The sequence below is a fragment of the Scyliorhinus canicula genome, chromosome 14 (genome assembly GCF_902713615.1).
Source record: "Scyliorhinus canicula chromosome 14, sScyCan1.1, whole genome shotgun sequence".
NCBI classification, from domain to species: domain Eukaryota; kingdom Metazoa; phylum Chordata; class Chondrichthyes; order Carcharhiniformes; family Scyliorhinidae; genus Scyliorhinus; species Scyliorhinus canicula.
Window position 1 is genome coordinate 54785073 of NC_052159.1, and position 26280 is coordinate 54811352.

The 26280-nt window shown below is 42.8% G+C and overlaps 1 protein-coding gene across 1 annotated transcript in view; it reads left to right on the plus strand.

Moving 5' to 3' along the window:
* The window catches only part of micu2 (mitochondrial calcium uptake 2), a 599136-nt gene that overhangs the window by 324022 nt on the left and 248834 nt on the right, over positions 1 to 26280 (plus strand). The window contains 1 exon segment of the mRNA XM_038818942.1: positions 4497 to 4517. Within this exon segment, the coding sequence (XP_038674870.1) occupies positions 4497 to 4517 (21 nt within the window).

The window sequence follows — 26280 nt, forward strand, 5'->3', positions numbered from 1 at the left end:
GCTCGACCCCCTCAAAGGGGAAAGCAGCTGATGGTCATCTGGGACTGTGGTGACGTTACTAGAGAAGGGAGATTGATGGCTTTTGCTACAAGCTGACAGCAGAGTCAGGTTATTTTCTTTAAAAAAAAACACAGACATTAAATGACAATCTGACTTTTAAAAAAGAACATTGCGCAGGCAAATGTCGAAGAGGCTGTTAAGACCAGAAGCTGTTGTAGAGGGAATACTATAGAACAGAACACAATAGGGGTCATTCTGTTAATGAAAAATAACACAACTTATTGAAGTGGGGTCATGTCTCTCATCCATTGTTTATATATTATTATATACAACAAGAAGCATGAGTAGGCCATTCAGCCCCTCGAGCCTGCTCTGCTATTTAATAAGATCATGGCTGATCTGATGGTAACCTCAAATCTGCATCCTGCCAACCCCCGATCATCCCTTTGCTTCCCAAAAATCCATCCATCTTTGTCTTAAAAATATTCATATAATCTGCTTCCACCACCTTTTCAGAAAGAGAGTTCCAAAGACTCTCAACCCCCGAGTGAAAAAAAATCACCATCTCAGTTTTAAATGGGCAACCCCTTATTTTTAAACGTTAACCCTAGTTCTAGATTCTCCCACAAAATTCTCTCACATATCCACCCTGTCAAGACCCCCTCAGGATTGTATATTACATGTTTGTAGTTTTATCACTATGCAGATCTGGGGCGAAATTCTCCGAACCCCAGCAGGGTCGGAGAATCGCCTGGGGCCGCCGAAAATCCCACCCCCGCCGTGGCAGAGATTCTCCGCCACCCGGGAAGTGACGGGAATCTCGCCACACCAATCAGAGAGGCCCCTGCGGTGATTCTCCGGCCCGGATGGGCCGAAGTCCCGCCGCTGGGAGGCCTCTCCCGCCGCCGAGGTTTGAACCACCTCTGGAACGGCGGGATCAGCGGCGCGAGTGGGCCCCGGGGTCCTGGGGGGGGCGGGGGGCGATCGAACCCCGGGGGTGCCCCCACGGTGGCCTGGCCCGCGATTGGGGCCCCCCGCTCAGACTCCGGGCCAGTGCCCTGGGTGCACTATTTCTCCTCCGCGGCCGCCACGGCCTTCGCCGTGGCGGAAGCGGAAGAAAACCCCACATCGCGCATGTGCCGGCAGTGACGTCAGCGGCCAGCTGCCGCTGATGTCACTGTCGGCGCATGCGCCGACCGGTGAAAGCCTTTCGGCCAGCCCCGCTGCCGGGGGTGCCGGTTTTTTGCGCCAGTCTTCTGGTGCAAACCGCTCCGGCGCGGGGCTGGCCCCCAAAGGTGGGGAGAATTCCCCACCTTTGGGGAGGCCCGACCCCTGAGTGGTTGGCGCTACTCCCCTACGCCGGCACCGTCCGTCACGCCGGGTAGGGGAGAATGCCGCTCCTGATCATATTTGATATCTTACCATGGAATAAGGTTGCTTAACAATTCACTATTTCTGATACCAACTTTAACTTTGCCAATTTCTTTCAAAACGAATTCAAATCATTAAACTACTTATGGTGGGAACTACATTTGCGTTCTCTTGACTATTAAACCAGGTCTTTGGATTGCTAGTCCAGTACCATAACCACATTGTCACTACCCTTTGGAGATCTTGTGTGGCCATCAACCGATAAACGTTTTCAAAGTTGTAGTTAAGACACACTTATCAATACCGACTGGGGTGTGTGAGTCTATCATTTTCTAACACAACTGTAGTTTTGAAGGGAATATTGTTGTACAGATAGCAGCACTTTGTACCTGATATGTAGGCTGCAATAAATTGATTAGTTTACTGTTAGTCACCACCTGAAAGTGTGACAATTTTTTTGGCATTATATGCAACACAATCCAGAGTGTATAATAAGTGTCTTATCAAATGTATTAACTGGTGCAGTCAGAATATTTTTACTGTAGAAGGACTTGTTGAGTTACAGTTTTCAGATCAACTAATTTAGCAATTGATAGTGTAATAGATCAGGAATATCTTAAATTGTGGTATATAAGACCACACGGCAAATAAGACAATCCCATTTTTCCAATCCCAAAAATCAAGTGTATACATATACTTGATGTATAAGTTGACCCCCCTTTTCAGCCACACTGTGCTATATTCATTAGTAGTCAGCCTCAATTTTACACTCCACAAATATATTTTTAATTTATGGATGTCTTATAACTGGGTGCAAGGGATCAAGTCGATGAAGCAGACCATGTTGAGAGGATGTACGGGAGTTTAAGACATAGCCACTCTCTGCATCGGATATTGATGACATTTCAAAATAGCGATCACGTGTGCCAGTAGTTCACGTTTATAGTGGTGTGTAAGTCAATCCTCTTTTTTTTTTTGGAGGGATTTTACGAAGCCTCAAAGGACAATTTATATGCCAAAGTCAACAGTCCTTGAGTTGAAAGCCTAACGATTAGAGTGCACATTCCCCCGTTATATATGTTGTGTACCTAACTGGAGTTCAGTACATGCTTATAATTTGTCTAATAACAAACTAGTAACTATCCTTCTTAGGAAGAATGGGTGATTGGGTCTTAATTGAGGTGTGTTGCTTCAGAGTTACACATCTAGTAAGACTGGAACAAAATCAGCCTTTTATGCGATTAATCATTTTTGAAAAAAGTACTTGGAATACTTTTCAATCTGAAAAGGGTGCAAATATAGTAATCTAAACAGATCTGCATACTCCAGGGAACTATTGATGATTGATCAATTTGTCTGGCTTTAAGCAAGACCTGGAAGGGAAGTTCTGTCATCGAGTTTGACATTTTTCCCACTTGGCTCCAGATAGCACTTTGAATTCTTTGCCAAAAATCTGTTGGAGCAAAGTCAATAAATTCTTTTAAAATTGAATATTTTCCCCAAAAATCATAATTGGATAGTTTCAGGAAAAAATTGAATATTAAAAGGTGTGGGGTTTATGCATGAGGCTAAGACCAGCTAGCTTAAGTGGAGGGAAAACACTGGCAGTTGATTAAATAAGCCTATATCTGTGCTGTATTGCACTATAATTCTTTGCTAATGCTCTAAAGGATAGGGTGATTGTAAACGGCAATTGCCAGTTCTTTGTACTATTTAACAGGTTATGCTCCAGCAGTAGTCAGGGAACTATTGAGGATTTATGAGGGTAGTGGGTGCCTGGAACTCGCTGTCGGAGGAGGTGGTGGAAGCAGGGACGATAGTGACATTTACGGGGCATCTTGACAAATACATGAAACGGATGGGAATAGAGGGATACGGACCCAAGAAATGTAGAAGATTGTAGTTTAGTCGGGCAGCATGGTCGGCAGGGGCTTGGAGGGCCGAAGGGCCTGTTCCTGTGCTATACTTTTCTTTGTTCTTTGTTCTTGATTTCTACGTTTTGGCCATTGCAACCTGTGCCCCAGTTTTTTTTTCAAATTAGGTCAGAGAAGTGTATTCCTTTGGGAAGAAAGTATGCACTCCATAACAACAATCTACCTATTGGTATTTATCAGTAGATTTTTGTGGCAATACTTAAACATGTAATAGGTTTCCATGCTTTGAAAGAAATTATTTTGTGATATGGACACTGCCAATAAGACCTGCATTTATTTCCATCCCTAGTTTCACTGAGAAAGTGATGGTGGGTCACGTTCTTGAACTGCTATTCTTTGTTAATGTGGCTTAATATAACTAAGTGACTTGCTGGGCCTTTCCAGAGAGTAAAAGTCATTAGTAAACAAGTTGGCTTTTTATGACAATCCGAAACTTTATGGTCACTTTTACTGAAACCAGATTTGTATTTCCAGAACTTGTTTTTAAAGAATTCAAATTCTCAAACTCCCATGATAGAATTTGACGTCATCTGGATTATTATTAGTCCAGGCCTCCATTTATCATCATTTTTTTGTTTCCTTTGCTGAACTGGTTTCAATTTAACTAGTTAATTTGTATATAAACCTGAACAATTTTTTTAAGTTTCACGTGCAGAACATTATCTTAAATGCCAAAAACATTTTACCCACTGGATAACCTTCATCCACTAGTTTACTCAACTATTCAAAGAATTCCATTGGATTAATGAATCTTGGTTTATTACCATTACTCCATGCAGATTACCCCTTGTGATTTCTCATGCTCTTTCAGCGAACATTGAAAGATCTACCACATAGAATTCTCTACAGCTTTCTTACGTCCACATATTTTATGCTAAGCAGCGTATCATTTCCAGGTTTGTATGTCACACCTATATGCATATTGAGATAATATTAACAAATCAATTAGTCTTTTATATTTCCTATTGTGTAGAATGGTAGCTTTATATTTAGCACTGCCAATTTAAGAAAAACACCTGTAATGGTAAATGGATTGTTTTCATTCTTCAACCTAAAATATGAATGTATTTGTCATGAGCAGTAATATATATCAGGTTATTTAATCCGTATGCTGATTCAAAATCCATTTTTTTTAAAAAATGTTTTTAAAAGCATTTACTGTACTGATATTGTTCTGTTTTGTTTTCATAGATCGTGCCAGCTTGCTTTCAGGTGAGCCTTCTTTGTATATTTAAATGTGCAGATTAATTTGTAAACTACTTGCTTGCTGGTGTGGTTCATCAGTGTCATGCTGCTTTCTCTGACTATTGGAAACTTATTATCTCTGATTCTTCATGAAAGATTTATCAGATACTGGGATCCCAATGGGGAATGCGTCCAAGAAGGCTTACGTTTTTTTTCTTATACTATGTGTGAGAAGTGGCAAATCCCTTCAAAACACCAATAGGTTTTAATCAAGTTTCAAAATGGTCTGTTCTCATTGGGCGCGGGACTCCTGTTGGAAACGACTGCAGTAGTGCAGCTAGCCTGTTCTCAGATCAGTGAGAAGCAGATATCCCATTATTATTGGATTTACTTTAGTTATTTTTTTTAGCAGTTTCATTTGGCTCCTGTTGAAAGGGTATTAAAAGGCCAGTTCATCTAACCGACTAAGTGTCCATTAACATTCTATATTTACACACTGGACCATAACTTCCGAGTCACTTAGGGTTATTTTCACTCTTGAACCAAAAATATGAATGTATTTGGCATGAGCAGTAATCTCATGTGTATCTGGGGGGTACCCCAAAGATGCACTGGGGAATCTCCCCGGATGTTCCCAGGTAAGGATTGCATGACAATTATCTGGAAAATTCAAACTTCATTTGGGCAATTTTTCTGCCCTGGAAACCATCCGAAAATGTGATTTAAATCGCAACCTTTGGAGCGTTTCTCAGAATTTCTCATAATTCCTCAGAAAAAGTTAGAAGAAATAAAACCACTTCTAGCTTCTGGGTAACTGTAGCACTGTCTCACCCTGACTACCCACGTGACACCTATTGCCCACCCCACCCCCCCGCCTGACTTTCCCCATTCCTCATCCCCCCCCCAACCCTACCTGACCTGCCCTCCCTATCCCACTCCGCTCTCTATGCCTGCTCACCACCACCACCACCACCACCCCCCCCCCCCCCCACCACCCCCTCCCCGCCCCCGGGCCTGATCCAACTGCCAAACCTCCACTTCCCCAAGCCCGCTGCTCCCAAATCCTACACTTATAAACTTACCATCTCCTTGGATTGTCAAAGCACCTGGACCTTTAAACTTACCTACTTACAGTAGCTAGTGCCAGAAAAAAAAGGGGGATGGCTTACTTTCGACTGACCTTTCCTCGACCGGCCTTCAAGTTAGGTAGTCACAAGGGAGTGGCAGTTCAACCCAGTTACTACTCCAGCAGAAGTTATGAACCATTGACACATCAACTTAATAACAAAAGAATTTTGATCAGACTTGATATCAGAGATTCTCAGAATCCGTGGGCACAATCACAACACATGCAAAACCCATCCGCTTGCATGGTGTTAAAATCAGGCCATTGGTTCTTTTCTGTTTCTGTTTGATGAGCTGAATAAGTGTTTATTTGACTTTAAATTTGACCAGTTTGAAAACTTAATTAAATTTTAATCCAACTTTCAAAGCGACTTGCTTGGGATTACACGTTAGATTTATTTCAAAAGTTTATATAAGAACTTGTTTCCATATGATTATAAACTTGGCAACCCAAGTTTGCCATCTGCTCTAATGTTGTATCCATGGTAACATTGAACATTTAAAAATCTAACACTTGTGATTTACTGACACTTGTATACCTGCGGGTGCTTTTCATTGCATTTGTTTCATTGTTTTAAACTTATTTTTCTCTCTGATTTGGAAGAGACACCTTGAAGGTTTTGTGAAAATAAAATTTATTTGTGTCGTCCTTTGCTCTCAGAATATAGAATGAGTCTTCATCTGGACCTTTATTTGTATTAATTTCCAACTTAATGAAAAACTCCAACGGCAATTTTTAGTCGTATGATGCATTTAATGTGGTAAAACATCCCAAGCATTTCACAGGAGCGTTCCTGAAAAAGATTTAATGCCAAGACAGAAGTGGAGATACGGCGGTAAATGACCAAAAACAGGAAATGAAAATCACTTATTGTCACAAGTAGGCTTCAAATGAAGTTACTGTGAAAAGCCCCTTGTCGCCACATTCCGGCGCCTGTTCGGGGAAGCTGGTATGGGAATTGAACCCGCGCTGCTGGCCTGGTTCTGCTTTACAAGCCAGCTGTTTAGCCCACTGTGCGAAACCAGCCCCAGTCAGTGAAGTAGGTTTTAAAGATGTCTCAAAGGAGAAAAAGAGGCAGAAGTGGAAATAGGGAGTGGAAGTGATGGTGCAGTCATGTGGTCAGAAGTTGTTTGACATCAAGTATGACACCAAAGTTATGAACTGTCCGTTCTGGCTTGCCAGGGAGAAGGATAGAGACCAAAGCATCCAAACCGTAAATGGAAGGATTATGTAACAGCGAAGTACATTAATAAAGTCAATCATAATACACTTCATTGTAGTTGTTAGAAATCATTCAATTGCGTTTGTGCTTTACCGCTTTCAGGTATTCTGTCAGGGAAAATTAATCTATAAGCGTTCAGAGTGATTATGTCATTGACTAGCATTTAACAAGAACCACAAATTGACTTGAATTATGTTTTCTCTAAATGGCCTATGTTCTGTTTAGTTATTTTAGTCGTGGCATTCTTAATGTTGCAGTAAATTTGAAGTGAGTATTGGTATTTGCACTGTGTTCAGTCTGGGAACGCTTTCCTTTTGAAAAATCATCTGTGTTGAGTGTGGGTGTGCAGGTCACCATGCCTTTATCAGAGTGAAGAATGGCAGGATTGTAGGTGTGGGATTGTAAAGGCACAGGAATTGCCACTGATGTTGCCGAGAGCATGACTTAACCTTTCAGTTTAAGAATCGAACAATAGTGTGACATCATCTTGAGCATTCATGGACAGCCTTCTATTAGTTTATTAATTTAGATTTTGAGGTTTTGGGAAAGTAATGTGGCAGAGGATCAGTGCAATTTTCCAGACTCAAAGCAATAGATTACTCACACTGCATTGTATTTTTGTTAAAACGCTGCTATGAAAACATGCTTAGATACATGATCGATTTACCTCGATCAGTAACTTACAATAACATTTTGATGTATCATTTGTATGTTGTTTTTTTTTCTGCATTTTCACTTGTAAACTCTTGTTCTTTCCTGTTAACAGTAATAACTGGCTATTTATCATGAATCATCACAGAAAAATCCTTTACTATTTATACCTCACACTAAAGCTCTCGCGCGTTTTAGTAAAGTTCATTGGGAGAATGCTTCTGAGGAGAAGCCTGGCACACTGAGGTGAACTAATGACCTTACTGCTACCCTGGAAAATATAAGCAAATACAGCTCATGTGAGGATTAAATCTGGGATATCTTGATTAATATAATTCAGTACAGTATCCATCAGGCAATTACTAGTTGAAACACAGGAGCTTTGTTTTCTGCAACCCCCCAACACCACCACCAACCCCGTACGTATATCCAGGCTCAGCCATCTGTGAAATGGCCCCTCTTGGCCTCATTACTTACAATGAAGTACCTGGATTCTGCTTGGTGCATTTCCGAAGCCCACACCCATAATTAACAGAGAATTGGTGTGGAGAACTCTGCCTTTGACATCAAGGCAGCATTTCATCGAATGTGGAATCAAGGATCCCCAGCAAAACTGGAGTCAATGAAAATCAAGAGGAAAACCCTCCACTGGTTGCAGTCATACCTGGCACAAAGGAAGATCATTGTGGTGGTTGGAGGTTAATCATGTCAGCTCCAGCTCATCACTGCAGGAGTTCCTCAGAGTAGTGTCCTAGGCCCAACCATCTTCAACTGCTTCATGAATAACCTTCCTTCCATATTAGGTCAGAAGTAGTGATGTTCGATTGCACAATGTCCAACACTATTCACAACTCCTCCGATACTGAAGCAGTCTGTGTTCAAATGGAGCAAGATCTGGACAATATCCATCTTGGGCTGACAAGCGGAAAGTAGCATTTGCGCCACATAAGTGACAGGTGATGACTGTCTTCAACAAGAGAGAATCTAACCATTACCCCTTAACATTCAACGTCATTACCGTCACTGAATCCCCCACTATCAGCATCCTAAAGTTCGCCATTAACCAGAAACTGAACTGGACTATTGGCAGATAAATACTGTGGTTACAAGAGCAAGTCAGAGGCTAGGAACCCTGCGGCGAGTAACTCATCTCCCAACTCCCCAAAACCTGTCCATCATCCACAAGGCACAAGTTATTCACTCTTATACTGGATTCTAATATTGATTTGGATTCTTACAGAAACCTCAAATCTATGACAATTACAATCGACTGGCAATGTCCCACATAAGTAATATTGGGCGCGATTCTCCGAGCCCCACAACCGCGCCCCGACGCTGGCACGCGATTCTCCAAGGTGCGGAGAATCGCCGCCATTTGTGCCGGCGTGTTTGACACAGGGCCGCTGATTCTCCGGCCCAGATGGGCCAAGCGGCCGCGCGAATACGACAGAGTCCTGCCGGCACCGTTCACCCCTGGTCGCTGCCGGCGGGAACTCTGTGCGAAGGGTCGGGGGGGCGGCCTGTGGGGCAGGGAAAAGCGCTCCTTCACTGGGGGGGCCTCCGATGGAGTCTGGCTCGCGATCGGGGTCCACTGATCGGCGGGCGCCCCCCCCCCCCCGGGCCTACTTTGATGCGCGACCGGCCCCTGAACCCCGACGCCATGTTGAGTCGGGGATGGCGCGCTGAAGAAGTCCCCCGCGCATGCGCAGGTTGGCGCAGCCCAACTGTGCATGCGCGGGTTGGCGCGGTGACCATTTGGTGCCGGGAAGGGAGGCTGGAGCGGTGTGAACTGCTCCAGTGCCGTGCTGCCCCCTGTGGTGGACAGAATCGGTCATCCCCGTGCCCGTTTTGCGCCGTCGTGAAACGCGACGGCATTCATGACGGCGCGAACACTTCGTCTCCATTTTGGAGAATTGCCCCCAATGTTCTAGCAAGTGCTCTGCTATTAACACCTAACTTACTTTCCTGCCAAATGTCCCAGCAAGTGTCCTGAGATTAATGTTATCCCAACAAATGCAAAAACCCTTGCGATGGTTCCCTATTTTAAAAAAATATTTTTAAAAAATAAATTTAGAATACCCAATTAATTTTTTCCAATTAAGGGGCAATTTAGCATGACCAATCCACCTAACCTGCATATCTTTGGGTTGTGGGAGCGAAACCCACGCAAACACAGGGAGAATGTGCAAACTCCACACGGACAGTGACCCAGAGCCTGGGACCTCGGTGCCATGAGGCAGCAATGCTAACCACTGTGCTACTGTGCTGCCTTATGCTTCTCTATTTTAAGACTCTTTTTGCAGACAGCTTTTGATAGATCCAGCCCAAGTACATGCACTTATGTCCACACAACTGAAAACCTCAAATCAAATGTTTGCAATTCTTGACCAGTAGGAAGAGTGTTCCTGGCTTCCCCACAATAATCAAAGCTTGGCTGCTGCCTGATATTTACAATTCTTGACCAATGAGAAGAGTGTTCCTGGCTTCCCCACAACCTTAACTTATACCACAGCTCTAATCTTAACTTCTACCATTTTGACTGCAGATGGGTATGCAGACCATTCTTCTAGTCGATCAATATTGCAATCTTGGCATCTGTTTACTGCTAATATTAGACACACAGGAGCCCAAATGTGAAAAATGTGCCCCAGATATAACTCCACAAGTTCTTTCTTAAAGCTACATTACAGTATTTTGGCACTGAAATAGATGCAAATTTAAACACTTGCTTAACAACATTCCAATAATATATACAGATTAACACTTTACATCACTAAGCTTATATATAAGACAGTTTGAAATCTGAAGCATTACCAAGCTGGTGGAATGGGTGGATAAGTGGCAGATAAAACTAAATGCAGGGAAGTGTGACATTATGCACTTTGGTAAAAACAAGGCGAGGCAATATAAATTCCAGGGTAGAATACTAAGTAGGGTGCAGAGGCAGAGGGACCTGGGATATAGGTGCACATGTCATGAAAGGAGGCTGGGCAGATTGAGCAAGTAATTAATAAATGATAGGTTAAATAGGGACATGGTAGGGCAGCACGGTGGCCTAGTGGTTAGCACAACCGCCTCACGGCGCTGAGGTCCCAGGTTCGATCCCGGCTCTGGGTCACTGTCCGTGTGGAGTTTGCACACTCTCCCCGTGTCTGCGTGGGTTTCGCCCCCACAACCCAAAAATGTGCAGAGTAGTTGGATTGGCCACGCTAAATTGCCCCATAATAGAAAAAATAATTGGGTAATCTAAATTTAGAAAAAATAAAAATAAAAAATAAATAAAAAATAGGGACATGGAATACAAAAGTAAGGATGTACCTGTATACACTGGTTTGCCCTCAACTGAAGTATTGCGTCCAATTCTGAGCACCAAACTTGAGGATGGATGTGAAGGTATTTGTGATGATGCAGAAAAGATTTTCAAGAATAGTTCCAGAAATGAGGAGCTTCAGTTATGTGAACAGAATGAAGAATCTGGGGCTGTTCTCATGAGAGAAGACAAGATTGAGAAGATTTCCTCTAAGTGTTTAAAATCACGTGGGGTCTGGAAAGAGTAAATATGGAGACACTGTTGTCATTAGTGGAAGTGTGGAGAACCAGAGGACATTGATTTCTAGTAATTGACAAAAGAAGTAATGGTGGCATTGGAAAATACTTTTTATGCAGCGCGTTTTTAGCATCTGAAATGCTCTGCTTGAGAGTGTGGTGGAGGCAGATTCAATCGAGGGATTCAAAAGAGAATGCGTTAATTATCTGAAGTAAGTAATGATAGAAACTATAGAATATACAGTGGAGAAGGAGGCTATTTGGCCTATCGAGTCTGCACCGGCCCTTAGAAAGAGCACCCTACTTAAGCCCATGCCTCCACTCTGTCCTCGTAACCCAGTAACCCCACCTACCCTTTTGACACCAAGGGCCCATTTATAAGGGCCAATCCACCGAACCTGCACATCTTTGGACTGTGGAAGGAAACTGGAGCATCCAGAGGAGGAAACCCACGCAGACATGGGCAGAAAGTGCAAGCTCCACATAGACAGTCACACGAGGCCAGAATTGAGCCCGGGTCCCTGGAGCTGTGAGGCAGCAGTGCTAATCACAATGCCACCTTGCTGCACTGTAATATAAGGCAAAGACCGACAGTGATACTTGGGGAGCTGTTTTACCGGAGAGTCAATGTATTGCATCACCACCGCTTACTGAAGGTCTTGTAACCGCCCTCTTAATTATTTATGTTAGGACTCTGGTCCTACCCCAGTTCATGTGAAGTCAGTTCCAACGCACAGTCTTTCCCATCTCAGTTGTACTGGACTCTGATTCCATGAAATGGTACCCCTCCAATGCAGTCCATATGTTCACCTCCTTAATCTGGTCATCGCTGAACTAATTTAAGGGCCACACGGTAGCACAAGTGGCTTGCACTGTGGCTTCACACGCTAGGGTCCCAGGTTGGATTCCCCGCTGGCTCATTGTCTGTTCTGAGTCTGCACGTTCTCCCCGTGTCTGCTTGGGTTTCTTCTAGGTGCTCTGTTTCCTCCCACAGTCCAAAGACGTGCAGGTTAGGTGGATCGGACATGCTAAAATTGCCCTTAGTGTCCAACAAAAAAAGTTAGGAGGGGTTATAGGGTTATGGGGATAGGGTGGAAGTGAGGGCTTAAGTGAGTCGGTGCAGACGCGATGTGCCGAATGGCCTTCTGCACTGTATGTTCTATGTTGCTTGGTTAATAATCTAGAAATTCTAATGCTTCCAGACTTGTCCCTTAATTTAACTCCTAGTTCCTGGTACTCTCCAAACAAGACCTTTAGTCTCCTCTTTCCAATGTTGTCAGTCCAAACTGCATGTGTTGAGGTATCTCCAACTCTCACGCTCCAGCTCAATGGCTCTGGGTCAGAGCAGGTCGAGATGGAGATATCCATTGCAGATGTGGTGCACAACGACGGGATCCTCCCACTCCAACTCCAATATCCTTTCGAGCTGATTCAAGATGTCCTCCCTGGCAGGAAGTGGGCACCAAGCCATGAAGGACTGTTTATAAAAGCTGCTTTTTGTTCCCCTAATTATTGAATCCTTTACAACTACTACATTAAGATTCCCCTCTTTGGACAGCCTCCTGCTTCAAGATGTCGTGGTCTGCATTCTAGCTGTCCTGACAGTCTCTATCCTAACCTAGCAAGTCCATTGCAGTGGTTGGATTGGATCGGTTTCTATGGTTCCCCGTTCCCCCCCCCCCCCCCCCTCTCTCATCAAGGTTCCCCTTATTCTGGGCATTATTGGTCACACTTAAGCCAATCTGAACTTGTCAGGTATATCAAACTCTGGAGCGAACGGTTTAGGTAGTGTTTGCTGTCCTTTTATGTCAGAATGTCTCCAACTCAAACTCTAGGTCAGTGATTCTGAGCCGGAGAGACTTGTGATTGAACCGTTCACTGCAGATTTGTTAGCTTGGGGACATCTTGCATTCCACGAACTCCGAAACACTGGAATCCAGATGCACAACTTTTTCTACCTTACCTTAATCTAAGTTAGTCGATTTATTTATACCTAGTTTTTAGTCTGGCTTTTGTTTTTTCTTGGTTCTTTTTTCTACACACGATCTTGTACTAAATTACTAAATATTTACTGCCTCAACTTCTAGTACAAGTAACTGGAGACTCACAAAAAAGCACCTCCCATTATAATCCATAAAGCCAGATGGTGAAGAATAGAACTGGAGCCAAACGTTAGACACTTTTATAAGCATTTATTTACAGGGATGCCAATGACAAACATGCATCTCCTAACCCAACAACCATGTTTCAGTCTGTTCCTATTTATAGATTCAGAAGTGAGTCCCCAGTTAATGCCTACCATCTGAATATAATTAGTACAATTAATATGCAATGAGATCTTTCCTCTGCACTGAATTCACACTTGCACCAAATTCCAGACTTTGGCACTATGTCAACCCTCGCCTCAGTTCTGCGATAGCTGTACTTCCCTCTCTATACTGTCTACAGTATTGACATTTCTGTCTCTCTCTTTATCCTTCTATTCCTTCTAAAGATGACACTATTGAGTGGCTCAAACACATTACCTCTCATTAATTTAGGATTAAGCCATTAAACATGATTCACTGAAGCCATGTCCCAATGCAAAGAAATACTTGATTTTGTTTAATTATTTTCTTCAGTGGCTAATAATTCTTACTGGGAAATTTCAGCAGACAATGATTCATGTACATTTGAACTAGATCTTGACAAAGATTGCTCAAAATGCATACTGAAAGCATGCAGTGCGTTTTACAAGTAGATAGATATTTTCCATCAGTAATGACTAAATGTTGCAAAAGTGGTAAATGCTTTGCGCGAACGCAGTCTTTGAGGGTTAGAGCACATTGTTACTTCTCTATCACAAGCTTAATTCTTGTTAACCCATCACTCTAAATGCATATTTGTTGTTTTGTAAGTGATAGCCAGTAATGAAAATTTACTTCTAACCACAAGAGACAACTAATGGAATTTGAAGTTCAATCTCACAAAGCAAAATCCAGCTAACTTTTACAAAACGCCAACTCCATTTCCAGTGTGTTTTAGGTATTCATGCCAATTTTTCCCAGTTGATACAATCTTTTAAAAACATTAAACCAAAGGGCACTGTTTGCCTGTGGAATCTAAAACAAAATTGAAGCTAAAGCCCCATTTTGATCTCTTTTGTGCATGATTCAGCTTGTTCCAGCATGTTTGAACATGTATTCAAAAGCTCCAAAGCTATCTGAAGCAGTCCCCAGTTTAATAAATGGTGCATGCTGCAGCATAGCCACTTCCTGCTTACTTTCTGAGTTGGAAGAAAAAAGTCCATCAGTAAGTGCTCACTTTAAGTAATTTTCAATTTAACGCTAGTCAGTTAATGGGACGGGTATTCACATTTAGCATTGGGAGATTCGTTTTAACATTGTTTTGTGCCACGTATGTTGTAAGGGCACATGACCTGATCAGTACCATTTTGGAGCAGTCTCTCCCACTCCCCATACCTCCTGGTCGCAGCCTCTCGAGCTTGCAGCTTACCTCTGCAACTTGAAGCTGTTCTCACCCTGTAGGTTGCTTCCTGCCACTCGCTGCTCACCTTCAGAGCCCCCACTGTGAGCAGGGGTTTGAGTAAGGAAAGTAGTGAGCAGGAGAGCTAGTCAGTGTGAGGGTTGGGGGCTCAAGATCGGTAGTGAGCGGAGGCTCGGAGAGTGGAAAGGCGAGGAGCAGAAGTGGCAAGCGAGAGAGATGGCGAGCTAGAAATATGTAGAAAGAGTTAGCATATTTCTTTAATATTTTTAAATGTATTATATTTTTAATTTTTTTATATAAATATCGGAAGTTAGAAATGGGCAGTTTTTAAACTTGCAGGCTTTAATGTTTATATTTATTTTTCTGATGGGAAGGTCCTCGAGTACCTCACCAAAGCTTTTATATTGGTTGTAATGAGAAAAGCTAAATGTCTTAAAATTGTTTCACTTAAAGTTGCATTTTTCAGGAATGCAACAATTTGTTAAGCATGGGATTACTGTAGTTCAAAGGCAAAATGCATGTCTATCTGCAGAGCTTTGAAAAAACTGAAGCATAAATAAATGACAACAGGTGCAGAACACGTTATTGTCACCAAGATTTATGCTGGAGGTGCTTGGGCAGATTTGGTGTTTCAACTGAACAACTGTGACTTGTCCACTTGAGTTGGGAGCGGAGATTTTCCAGTCTCACACGGTTGCTGGAGTGGCTGGCCTGCAGATCACTGCCAAGTTTCCAGGGTCAGCCTCATGTAAATTCTTTGAACAAGTTCCTGACTCTCTTCTGTACATGGGAACTTAGCATTGAAGGGAGGATGGGAAATGGCTGTCACTGCTGTGGGGACAGAGGTTTAAAGTATAGGTAGCCACAAAAGATTTAAACTTTTTAAAAGTTTGCTGGTTCTAATGAAGTGTAGATTCTACCAATGCAGAACTGCCAATGTATTGCCCCACATTAAATTGACCCTGCTTCCGCATTGAAATTCTCCCCAATATTGCCTCCTTCTGAGCAACATTAGGCCCGTGTTGTTTACAAGTGTTCCCAATGTCGAACATTGCTAAATTAAATCAAAATATCAAAATGCTCGAAATCTGAAATAAAAACAGAAAATGCTGGCTATACTCAGTAAGTCAAGGTCGAATCTGTTGAGAGAGACTCCAGGTTAACATCCCACGTCAGAGATCCTTCATCAAAACAGAAATGTCATCGACATGAAACTTGGTTTCTCCCACATAGCTGCCGCCTGATTGCTGAATATTTCCACCATTTTAAAACAAATTCAACATTGCTATTATAGATATGGTGGAAAACTGAATGACCACACTAGTCTGTTATTATCTGCTGTTTGGTCTGCCTGTAGTATATGGGCAGCATTTACCAAGAGAAATAAGGAAGGAATTGCGAAAGTTGATCTTCTAGGTAAGTTGCCTTGTAAATAGAGGAAAACAATTGCTGCAGCCTTTCCAAAGCTGCAAGGGGCAACAAATAGAACATTCAGTGCAGAAGGAGGCCATTCGGCCCATCGAGTCTGCACTGACCCACTTAAGCCCTCTGGCAAAATGGCTGGCAAAAACCGACACAACCAAAATCAATGTGGAATGTGAAAAAAATTGATGAGGTGATGCATCACCTGAACTTGCTTTTAATGGTTGGTGAAGTGATAGTCCGAGGTGAATGCAAGTACACTTGATCTGTTCAGTGTTCCAGGGTACCTTCTCCAGAGCCACAGGGGCATCACACGCCTGGCAGGAAGTGGCAGTCAGCATCAATTCTGTGTATACTTCTCACACAATCCGAAAACAAATGTGGATGAAGTTGTCCCACATGAAGGAAGCTGCTACGGTAAGATTACCCAAAAATAGCATTTATCAGAGAGACGGCCCAAAGTGTTGCCTGTCAACCTATTGCCAGTTACAGCTGTTCAGGTCAGACTTGCTTCCAGTATGTCATTGCTTACCTTGCCCCACCCTCTCCTCCAGCATCACGCACATTCAAGCTGCAACCTACAGTTGAAAAAGTCAGTACACCCAGTTCTTTGAAAGGCTTTTTACTTAAAATGATATCATCAAGCATAGCTGCATGATAAAAACGTCACACAAGATGGAATACAGGGCAGACGTAGATCTTTCACTGTGTAATTATTTGTTCAGCTTTCAATTTCTAAAGACAGTCCCTCTCTGCCGTAATGATCAGATGGTACATGATGCAAGGGGGCAAATACAATTTGTTATGTTTGCCATTTCCCATATTAACTGCTGACCACTTTTCACACCATTTTCTTTAATATCAGCACCTACAGTGTTGATCATAACTAGATCGAAAATATAATAGGAAACCTAGCTTGAAACTTTCCTTAAAATCCACCTGTTTACCTACGTTTTTGCCTGTTGCACAGCGTATTTTTAAGCATGGAAATGAGTAATGACAATTAGATGGGTTTTGCTCGACGTACTGGTATAACATTCCTTTGTTTGCTATTTACCCATTTAAAAATGAACATGGTAATGTCGGCATGAAAATAGAAGACATAGGTGGTAATGTTCGCCCTCCAGCATTATCACCAGAAGTAATTCCAAGGCTTACCTTTCATTCATGTAACAGCACTGGTGGCAATATCTTCGAAAGTGCTTGAGTTTTACCGAGGACGTGGATTGCCTTTTCAGGAAGACATGCGGCATCAAGGCCCACAGATCCAGAATTACTTATCCAAATACAGAAATCATTTCAGCTTTGTAAAAAGTCAGTTACTTGAGGTGTTTGAAAATCTTGGTTTAAAATTATTTAATTTGAGCTGCTTCTTGTTGTCAGGCATGCTTACTGGTTAGCATGAGCACAGGCCATCTGGTAAGTGTAATTCTGAGATGGGAGCTGAGAGTACAAGGGTACACAGATCTTGGAAGATCTTTTTGTGGGTGAATATTTTCGAGGATTTTTCTGCAGTGCACAGACGATTTATATATTCCGGCAATCAATCTTTGCTTTGCTATGTCTTACAAGTTTCTCCCTTCACAGAATACATCTGCTGATCTCCTCCTCTTGTAAACCAATCCCTTCCCCACTCCCTTTTTCCCCACAACATCTCATTCACAATGAGAACTACAGGACATTCACAGTTTCTGCTGTCATGGAGCTGCCCTGACCAGCATACAGCAAGACCTGGACAGCATCCAGACAGGATATCCTGCAGCAAATGGTTTATATCTTGCCGATTCAAAACTTCTCCAACTTCCACAAGGCCCAATTCAGAAATGTGCCGTAATGCTGAATAGAGACAATGACCGTGGGCAGCACGGTAGGAGAATGGTTAGCACTGTTGCTTCACAGCTCCAGTGTCCCAGGATTGGGTCACTGTCTGTGTGGAGTCTGCATGGGTTTCCTCTGGCTGCTCCGGCTTCCTCCCACAAGTCCCAAAAGAAGTGCTGTTAGGTAATTAATTAATGTGGCGACTTGGAGCTTTTCACAGTAACTTCATTGCAGTTTTAATGTAAGCCGACTTGTGACAATAAAGATTATTATTATGTTATAACTGACTTTGCAGATGATACCGAAGGGCTGCATATAGATGAGATGCATAGGAAGGGACTAAGGAGATACCTTGGGGGGCACCAGAAGTGATAGGAATGTGCGGGATTAAAGCCATTGATGGCGAACCCCTGTTTACGATTATATAGATAAGAATGGAACCAAGCGAGTGCAGTCCCATCCGAATGGATTACCGTGGGAGGCATTGTAGGAGGATGATGCAATCAACTGTGTTAAAGGCTGCAGACAAGCTGAGAATCATAGAATAGAATCTTAGAATTCTTACAGTGCAGAAGGAGGCCATTCGGCCCATCGAGTCTGCACCGAACATCTGAAAGAACATCCTACCTAGGCCCAAACCGCCACTCTATCCCCGTAACCCACCCTGGCGCTGTGCTGTGCTGTGCTGACCGCTGTGCCACTGTGCCACCCCCAGAGAAGGACAAGGAAGGATTGTTTGCCTTTGTCACAGTCACATAGCATGTCATTTGTGGCTGTGATCAGATTTGTTTTGGCATTGTGGATGAGGTGGAAGCCTGATTGATGGATTCAAACATGGAGTTTTCAAAAGATGGACACAAATTTGTGCGGCATTAACACATTAAGGGTCTTTTGGGAGGAAGGAAACATTACAGAGGGGATAGATTTGAAAGAGAGAAGGACAGAACCTAAGGCGAGAGAACTATAATGTCTGCTAACATAGGAGTCAGGAAGGGAAGTTAGGTGGTCAGTAATTAAGTGGGAAAATAGCCAAGAGAGCAGGAGGTGAGTCTCATGGACAAGCTGAACTTTGCAAGGAGATATGAGGGAGGGCGGCACGTGGCGCAGTGGTTAGCAGTGGGACTCTGCGCTGAGGACCCGGGTTCGAATCCCGGCCCTGGGTCACTGTCCGTGTTGAGTTTGCACATTCCCCCCCGTGTTTGCATGGGTTTCACCCCCACAACCCAAAGTTGTGCAGGTTAGGTGGATTGACCACGCTAAATTGCCCCTTAATTGGAAAAAAAATTGGGTACTCTAAATTTATAAAAAAGAAAAAAAACGTAGGTATGAGGGAAGATAAGAGAGAAACAGAGAAGAAAACTTGTTCAGGGCAACAGTGAGGAAGCTTGACCAAATCAGCTACGGAGAGGGAGGGAAGCAGCATAGACAACAGATTGGATCGTCTCAACCTTGATGACAAAGTAATTGATGAGCTCCTTGAACTTGTAGTTGGAGGTGAGGGTGGAGGCAGCTGTTGAGAAACAAACCAGAACAACTCTTGTAAGCAACAATATTCATCAAAAAATAGATGTGCATCTTGCTAGTGGACTCAACTATCCACCTGTTCTACTACCAGCGCACCGTGGCTGTTTGTACAATATGCAGGATGCCCTGCAACTCTGCCCCTCAGTTCTGCAACCTCTACCTCTGCGAAAGAGAAAAGCATCAATGTCATCGGAAAATCACCATCTTCTAGTTCCCCCCCCCCAAGTCATGCACCATCCTGACTTGAACATGTACGTTGTTCCTTCATCATTATTGGGTCACAATCTTGGAATTCCATACCTAATGACATTCTTAAATACACCATAATCACAAGGACTGCAACAATTAAAGGAAAAGATCTACCACGACCATCTTCTTATGAGGCAACAAGAACTAGGAATCAAATCTAACTTTGCCCCTGTTGCCCACAACTTTTGAAAAACCTTGCTAGCATTATAGAAAGGGCAATTGGAATAATACAATCAAGATTCCATTGTATGTGTTCTAAGATTTTACTTTCTTTCCCTTGATCCCTTCAATCATAACTTGAAGAATAAAACCTAGGGAGATTGGCTTAACGATTAAAATTCTTCACTTTGTGTCCTAATATATAGTAATTAGACAACAGAATCCTGGCAGATTTCACTGTCTCTATTAGTTCTCAACCATGTAATATAGTTCCGTATCATTAAAGCTGGTTGGAACCTCTGATTAAACCTGTCTTTAGTAGACACCCAGTGAGTTATAATGAAAGGTGTGTTGTATGCAGACTGTCTGTTCAAAAGGAAGCCATAAAACAAGCATCAAAGTAAACAGTTTATAATAGACTCCTCGCTTATTAAATTCTATTTCTAGCCCAGTTCAGAGGACTAGACGGCACACCTTAAAACTGCCCGGAGTAACATTTCCCAGGTAGATGGCCAAAGTGTGCATGCTGTAATATGTTGTCTGGTTGTTGCTGGCTCATTTTAAGCCTTTACATAACATGAGAATATGGGAAGTAGGAGCAGGAGTAAGAGAGAGCCCTTTGAGCCTGCTCCGCCAATCAGTATGACATGGCTGATCTTTTCCCCAACTCTAACTTCCCGTAATATTCCCATATCCCTTAATTTCCTGAGTTTCCAGAAATCTATGTCTTGAATGTATTAGTGACTAAACATCCACAGTCAAAAGATAAAGAATTCTAGATGGGCACTTCCTTTTATTACTTGCTCCAATCTAGAGGGAGAATAATTAATTGGAGGAGGGCCAACTTTAATGGCTTAAGAATGGATCTGCCCAGAAAATTGGAATCATAGAGCAGCAGGAAAAACTGCAGCTCAACATTAGGCAGCCTTGGGAAAAGTGATAGTTCGGGTACAATTAGTGTACATTCCCACTGTGGGGAAAGGTCAGGCAAACAAATCCAGATCTCCTTAGATTAAGAAAGCTATAGAGACGAAGATCAAGCAGAAAGAGGGTTCAATTGCCAGATATCGGGTGAATAATACAATTGAAAATCTAGGCTCAATATTGGAGGTTTGAACATAGAACATACAGTGCAGAACGAGGCCATTCAGCCCATCGAGTCTGCACCGACCCACCTAAGACCTAACTTCCACCCTATCCCCGTAACCCTATAATCCCTCCTAACCATTTTTGGTCACTAAGGGCAATTTATCCACCTAACCTGCACGTCTTTGAACTGTGGGAGGAAACCAGAGCACCTGGAGGAAGCCCACGCAAACACAGGGAGAACGTGCAGACTCCGCACAGACAGTGACCCAAGCCAGGAATCAAACCTGGGACCCACCCTGGAGCTGTGAATCAACAGTTCTACCCACTGTGCTACCGTGCCCAAAGAGCACTCTACCCGGGCCCAACCCCCCCCCCCCCCCCCCCCCCCCCCCCCCCCCCCCCCCCCCCCATTTCAGCTTGCCCTATTCTCATAACCTAACCTGCACATTCCTGCACACAAAGGGTCAATTTAGCACAGCCAATCCACCTAAACATCCATCCACAGTGGAGCAGACATGGAGAGAATGTTCAAACTCCACACAGTCACTCAAGGCGGGAATTGAACTTGGGTATTATTGAACCTCCAGAGGACATAGACACATTGGTGGAATGGATATGGACAAGTGGCAGATGAAATTCAGTGCCGAGAAGTATGAAATGATTTGTTTTGGTAGTAAGAATGGATAGAGACAATATAAAGTAAAGGGTACAATTGTAAAGGGGTGCAAAAACAGAGAGACTTGAGGGCGTGCCGATCATTGGAGGTGGCAGGACAGGGTGAGAAAGCAATTAGTGAACCATTTGGGATCCTGAGCTTTCTAAAAAGGAGCATAAGGACGAAAGAGCAAGGAAGCTATCATAAAACTATAAAATACTGGTTCAATCTCAACTGGAGAATTACATCCAGTTCTGGGCACGGGAGGATGTGAAGACATTAGAGAGGCTGCAGAAAAGTTTCAAAAGCATTGTTCCTGGTTTAAGAAACTTCAGCTAGGTAGATGGATGCGGAAAGTTGGCATTGTTCTCCTTAGATAGTAGAATGTTGAGAGGAAATTGACGGAGGTATTCAAAACCATTAGGGTCTGGAATAAGTAGATGGGTAGAAGCTGTTCCCATTAGCAGACTAATTGAGAACCAGGGAATACCGATATAAGGTATGTTGGAGGGAAGAAAAACCTCAAAGTCTGTTCTCGACCGCATGGTGTTGGTAAAAGTTTGTTTAATTCAGAAAAACTGTGTGCACACAGGAGAGGCAAGTTCTTCTGCTAACCTGTAGTTCGCAAAAGTCAGCTCTGATCATAGTCAGAATTATTTAAAGTTCTTTGGAGTCCCAAGCAGGTATTGATGTCACTGGTCTCCGTAATGGGAAAATGATTAAAGAATACAATGTTTCCTTACAATCTCATGGGTTTGTGCTTAACATATTTAACTTCTAGAAGAGGTGCGAATGTGTTGGACAATGGATCCCTTAGACTTACTGGGGCCTCCTGTGTTTCCCTTTCCATATTCAAATGCTCTGTGAGATGATTAAATCGTTTCCAATGTGGGTGACTTTAACCCCTTGCTTGCTGGTTTTCCCCTGGTATATGTTTAACCCCTTGCCTGCTGGTTTGCCCTTGACATGTATTATTACAATACTTTTAGACATCTTTATTATACCAATCCTGACACATATAGCAATTTCTTCTGCTAACAAGGTAATTGGAAAAAGGGGCAATGGCAACATGCGGAATTGCTTCTTCACACAGTGAGTGGTTGGGATTTGGGATGTACTGCCTGAGAATGTAGTAGCGGCATTTTCACTTGTGGTTTTCAAAAGAGAATTAAATCATTAGCTGAAGAGGAAAGAATTTGCAGTGCTATGGTGCAAAAGCAGGGTGTGGGACTTGGTGAATTGCTCTTATAGAGAACCAGCACTGACACAATTGGCCAAATGGCCTCCCTCTATGCTATAACTATTCTATGATTGTATCATTCTGTATCTGCACCCCAGCAGGATACAGATCAAGCTGCAACTTGCATTTTGGAAACTCACATAAAGCACCACACTGCAACCTAATCTAATGATATATGGATACTTCCTGATGCACATCTTAGGCAGTAGGCTGAGCTCATGTCAGTCACTGTCACTGAATAATGCTTGCATTGTAGAGCCAGCACATTATGTCAAGTTGATTGATTAAGGTCCAGTGGTCTTCCTCTTGGGTCCCCTCTCTGACGATATCACTCCAGTATCCAAACTCAGGAGTGGAGAGCAGGAATAATGAAGATGCAGGCACTACTCAAGTTGTAATCAAACGGAATATCAGCATGCTCATCTTCTTTTAAATGCCTTGATAAGAATATAAGGACTAAGAAATCGAAATTGTAATAGATTATTCCCTGAAACCTGAAACCTATTTCACCATTCAATAAGATCACGGACTATCTGATCAGGGCCTCAACTCTACTTTCCTTCCTGCTACCCATAACTCTTTGCTTCTTTGTAGATCAAAAATCTGTATAACTTAACTTTAAATATATTCAATGGTCCAGGCTCCATTGCTCTCTGGGGTAGAAGATTCCCGAGTTTAACAACCCTCTGAGAGAAGAAATTCCTTCTTATCTCTATCTTAAATGGGAGACCCCCCCTATTCTGAAACTGTACCCCCAGTTCTAGATATCCTCCACGGGACACAACATCCCCTCAGCATTTAGCCTGTCAAATCTTCTCAGACTCTTATATGTTTCAATAAGAACCACTCATTCTTCTAAACGTCTAAGTGTAGGCCCAACCTACCACTGTGATCCTTCCCAACGCTTCCTCCCCACTATCTCATAAATGTTGGAACTTCAGTCTTTGTCTAACTCCACATTTAGGAAAAATTAGAATTATGAAAGCAAGTGTAATAATGTTCTTCCAAGAAGACTGAAATTATGTAATGGTGTTTACCAACATTTTAGGTTACCTGGCTGATGAAGCATTAATCTGTGCTGCAGAGCTTTCCAACAGTCCAAGTTTAGAGTTCTGTGTTGTTCATTTTTGCTTTTGTTAGAAACTTGTTTTAGTTCCAGGGTATGGAATATGTTTTATTCGTCATTAAGACTAACATGACTGTTTTTCCAAAGAGCTAGCACAGGCCCAATGGATCAAATTCCCTCCTCCTGGGATGTGTGTTTCTTTGTAAGTCTTCAGTACATTCCGCTTGGTTGAAGTAGGGTAGCAGAGACCCCTCACCTCCAACCTCTTAAACAAAGTCAATGTGGGTTGCATTACTGTCGGAAATAGCCCACTCCAAGACCATCATATATATAGTCTTTAAGAGCAAGATCATTGAAAGGCAACCTTGTTCACAGCCAAATACTAGCAGTTACAGCTTACGTCAAATACACTTGTATGCCAGGTATCTGCAGTATACTCAATTCACACACAAATAGGAGAGGGTCATCACTAAAGTTATGGTGACACAACTGAATCCTAACAGCCACTTACACAGCAGGTAACTATGGCAATGCACATTAACAACACTAGCGCTTCTGCAATCAGGCTCCAACATCATCTTACAGCCCTTACCATTCAGTAAATCTTGCCCTTGGTGATGCATTGTCTATGCATTGTCACTTGCGCTATTCACATTGTGGAGATGCCGGCATTGGACTGGGGTGAGCACAGTAAGAAGTCTTACAACACCAGGTTAAAGTCCAACAGGTTTGTTTGGAATCACTAGCTTTCGGAGCTTGAGGAAGGAGCAGTACTCCGAAAGCTAGTGATTTGAAACAAACCTGTTGGACTTTAACCTGGTGTTGTAAGACATCTTGCTGTTCACATTGTCAGTGTATCATAACAAAATATAATTACAGTTTTAAAAATTGAAAGAAATGAGCTTGCATATTGGAAACACAGCCCTTCACTCACATAAGCCTACAAATTCCTTTGGCTCCATTAGTTAAGATTTAGGTTTTTTGGGTAGCACGGTGGCGCAGTGGTTAGAATTGCTGCCTCGTGGCACCGAGGTCCCAGGTTCGATCGCAGCTCTGGGTCACTGTCCGTGTGGAGTTTGCACATTCTCCCCGTGTTTGCGTGGGTTTCGCCCCCACAACCCAAAGATGTGCAGGGTAGGTGGATTGGCCATGCTAAATTGCCCCTTAATTAGAAAAATTTAATTGGGGACTCTAAATTTATAAAAAAGAAAGATTTAAGTTTTTCAACCAGTTTCTTTGCATTGTAACCTATAAGCAATCCCAAACACGATGTGCAAAATCCAACACTATCAGTTACACATTCGATGGTTGTAAGGTAGACTGCAGTAAATATTTTAATTTGAATTGGTTTAAATTCAGAATGTAGTTAGCCTATTTGATACTCGTAGACATGAACTTCCATACATTGCAACAAGAATTTCTTTTGAGGGGTTTGATTCTATTGCAATTGATCTGTGCATTAAATGTTGATCAAGAAGATAATTTTTACGAGCTACAGAGAAGATATCAGAGGAAGATAGTCTGATGTGCTTACCACCCCTGTGACTGAAAGGTCCCGATATTCCTCTTTCCCATCCTCCAGTGTTCATTTCGACCTGACTATTCCCTGTCTACTGCAGAAACCCTCTCAATGATTTTTCTCCTTGTTTACCTCCATCCTCCACAAATCTTCATTCCACAACAAACATTCTCATTCCCACATGTTCCTCACTCATGCCCTTGATAAATCCACGAGCTTCCTGTGCCTCAGCAAATCAAATAGAAAATGCATGTCCTCATTTTCAAATCGCTCCAAGGGTTTTTTCTCTCTATTTAGGCGGAATTTAGTTGAACGCATCGGAGTGGGCAGGGTAGCTAGGAGAATTTGGTTGGACTGCCCGCATCAAATTTCCAGTGTTGCAAAATCTGTTCCCTAGTAAGTTGAGCATGGAATTCTACCTGTCGGAAGTGGGATGTCAGTTAATGAGTCACTTAACACTAACTAATTATCCAAGAACCCACTGGAATTCAGTGGTGGTTCAGGGAATCTAACGGACTTGTTCATGGGATATGGACATTGCCAGCTAGACTAGTATTTATTGCCATCCCTAATTGCCCTTGAACTAAATGTCTTGCTGGGCCATTTCAGAGGGAATTTAAGAGTTAACCACATTGCTGTGACCCGACCAGGTAAGGATCTCAGATTTCCTTCCCTAAAGAGCATTAGTGAATCATACTGGTTTTTACAACAGTTGTCAATGGCTTATTGGTCATCATTAAACTTTTAATTCTAGGTTTTTATTTGATTCAGATTTCCTCATCTGCCATGGTAGAATTTGAATCCGGGTCCCCAGAGATCTCTGGGTTACTAGTCCAGTAGCAATACTACTACCCCATCGCCTCCCGTAATCACTGTCCCATGCCTCCCAAAGGCTGTCCATTGGGTTTACCAATGTCCTCGTAAGTGAGGGAGGGGTGTGTGTGGTGATATTCATCACTGTAAATACACAAGGGGTTAATGTAGATACACTAGGGCACTGTAAATACACAAGGGGCTA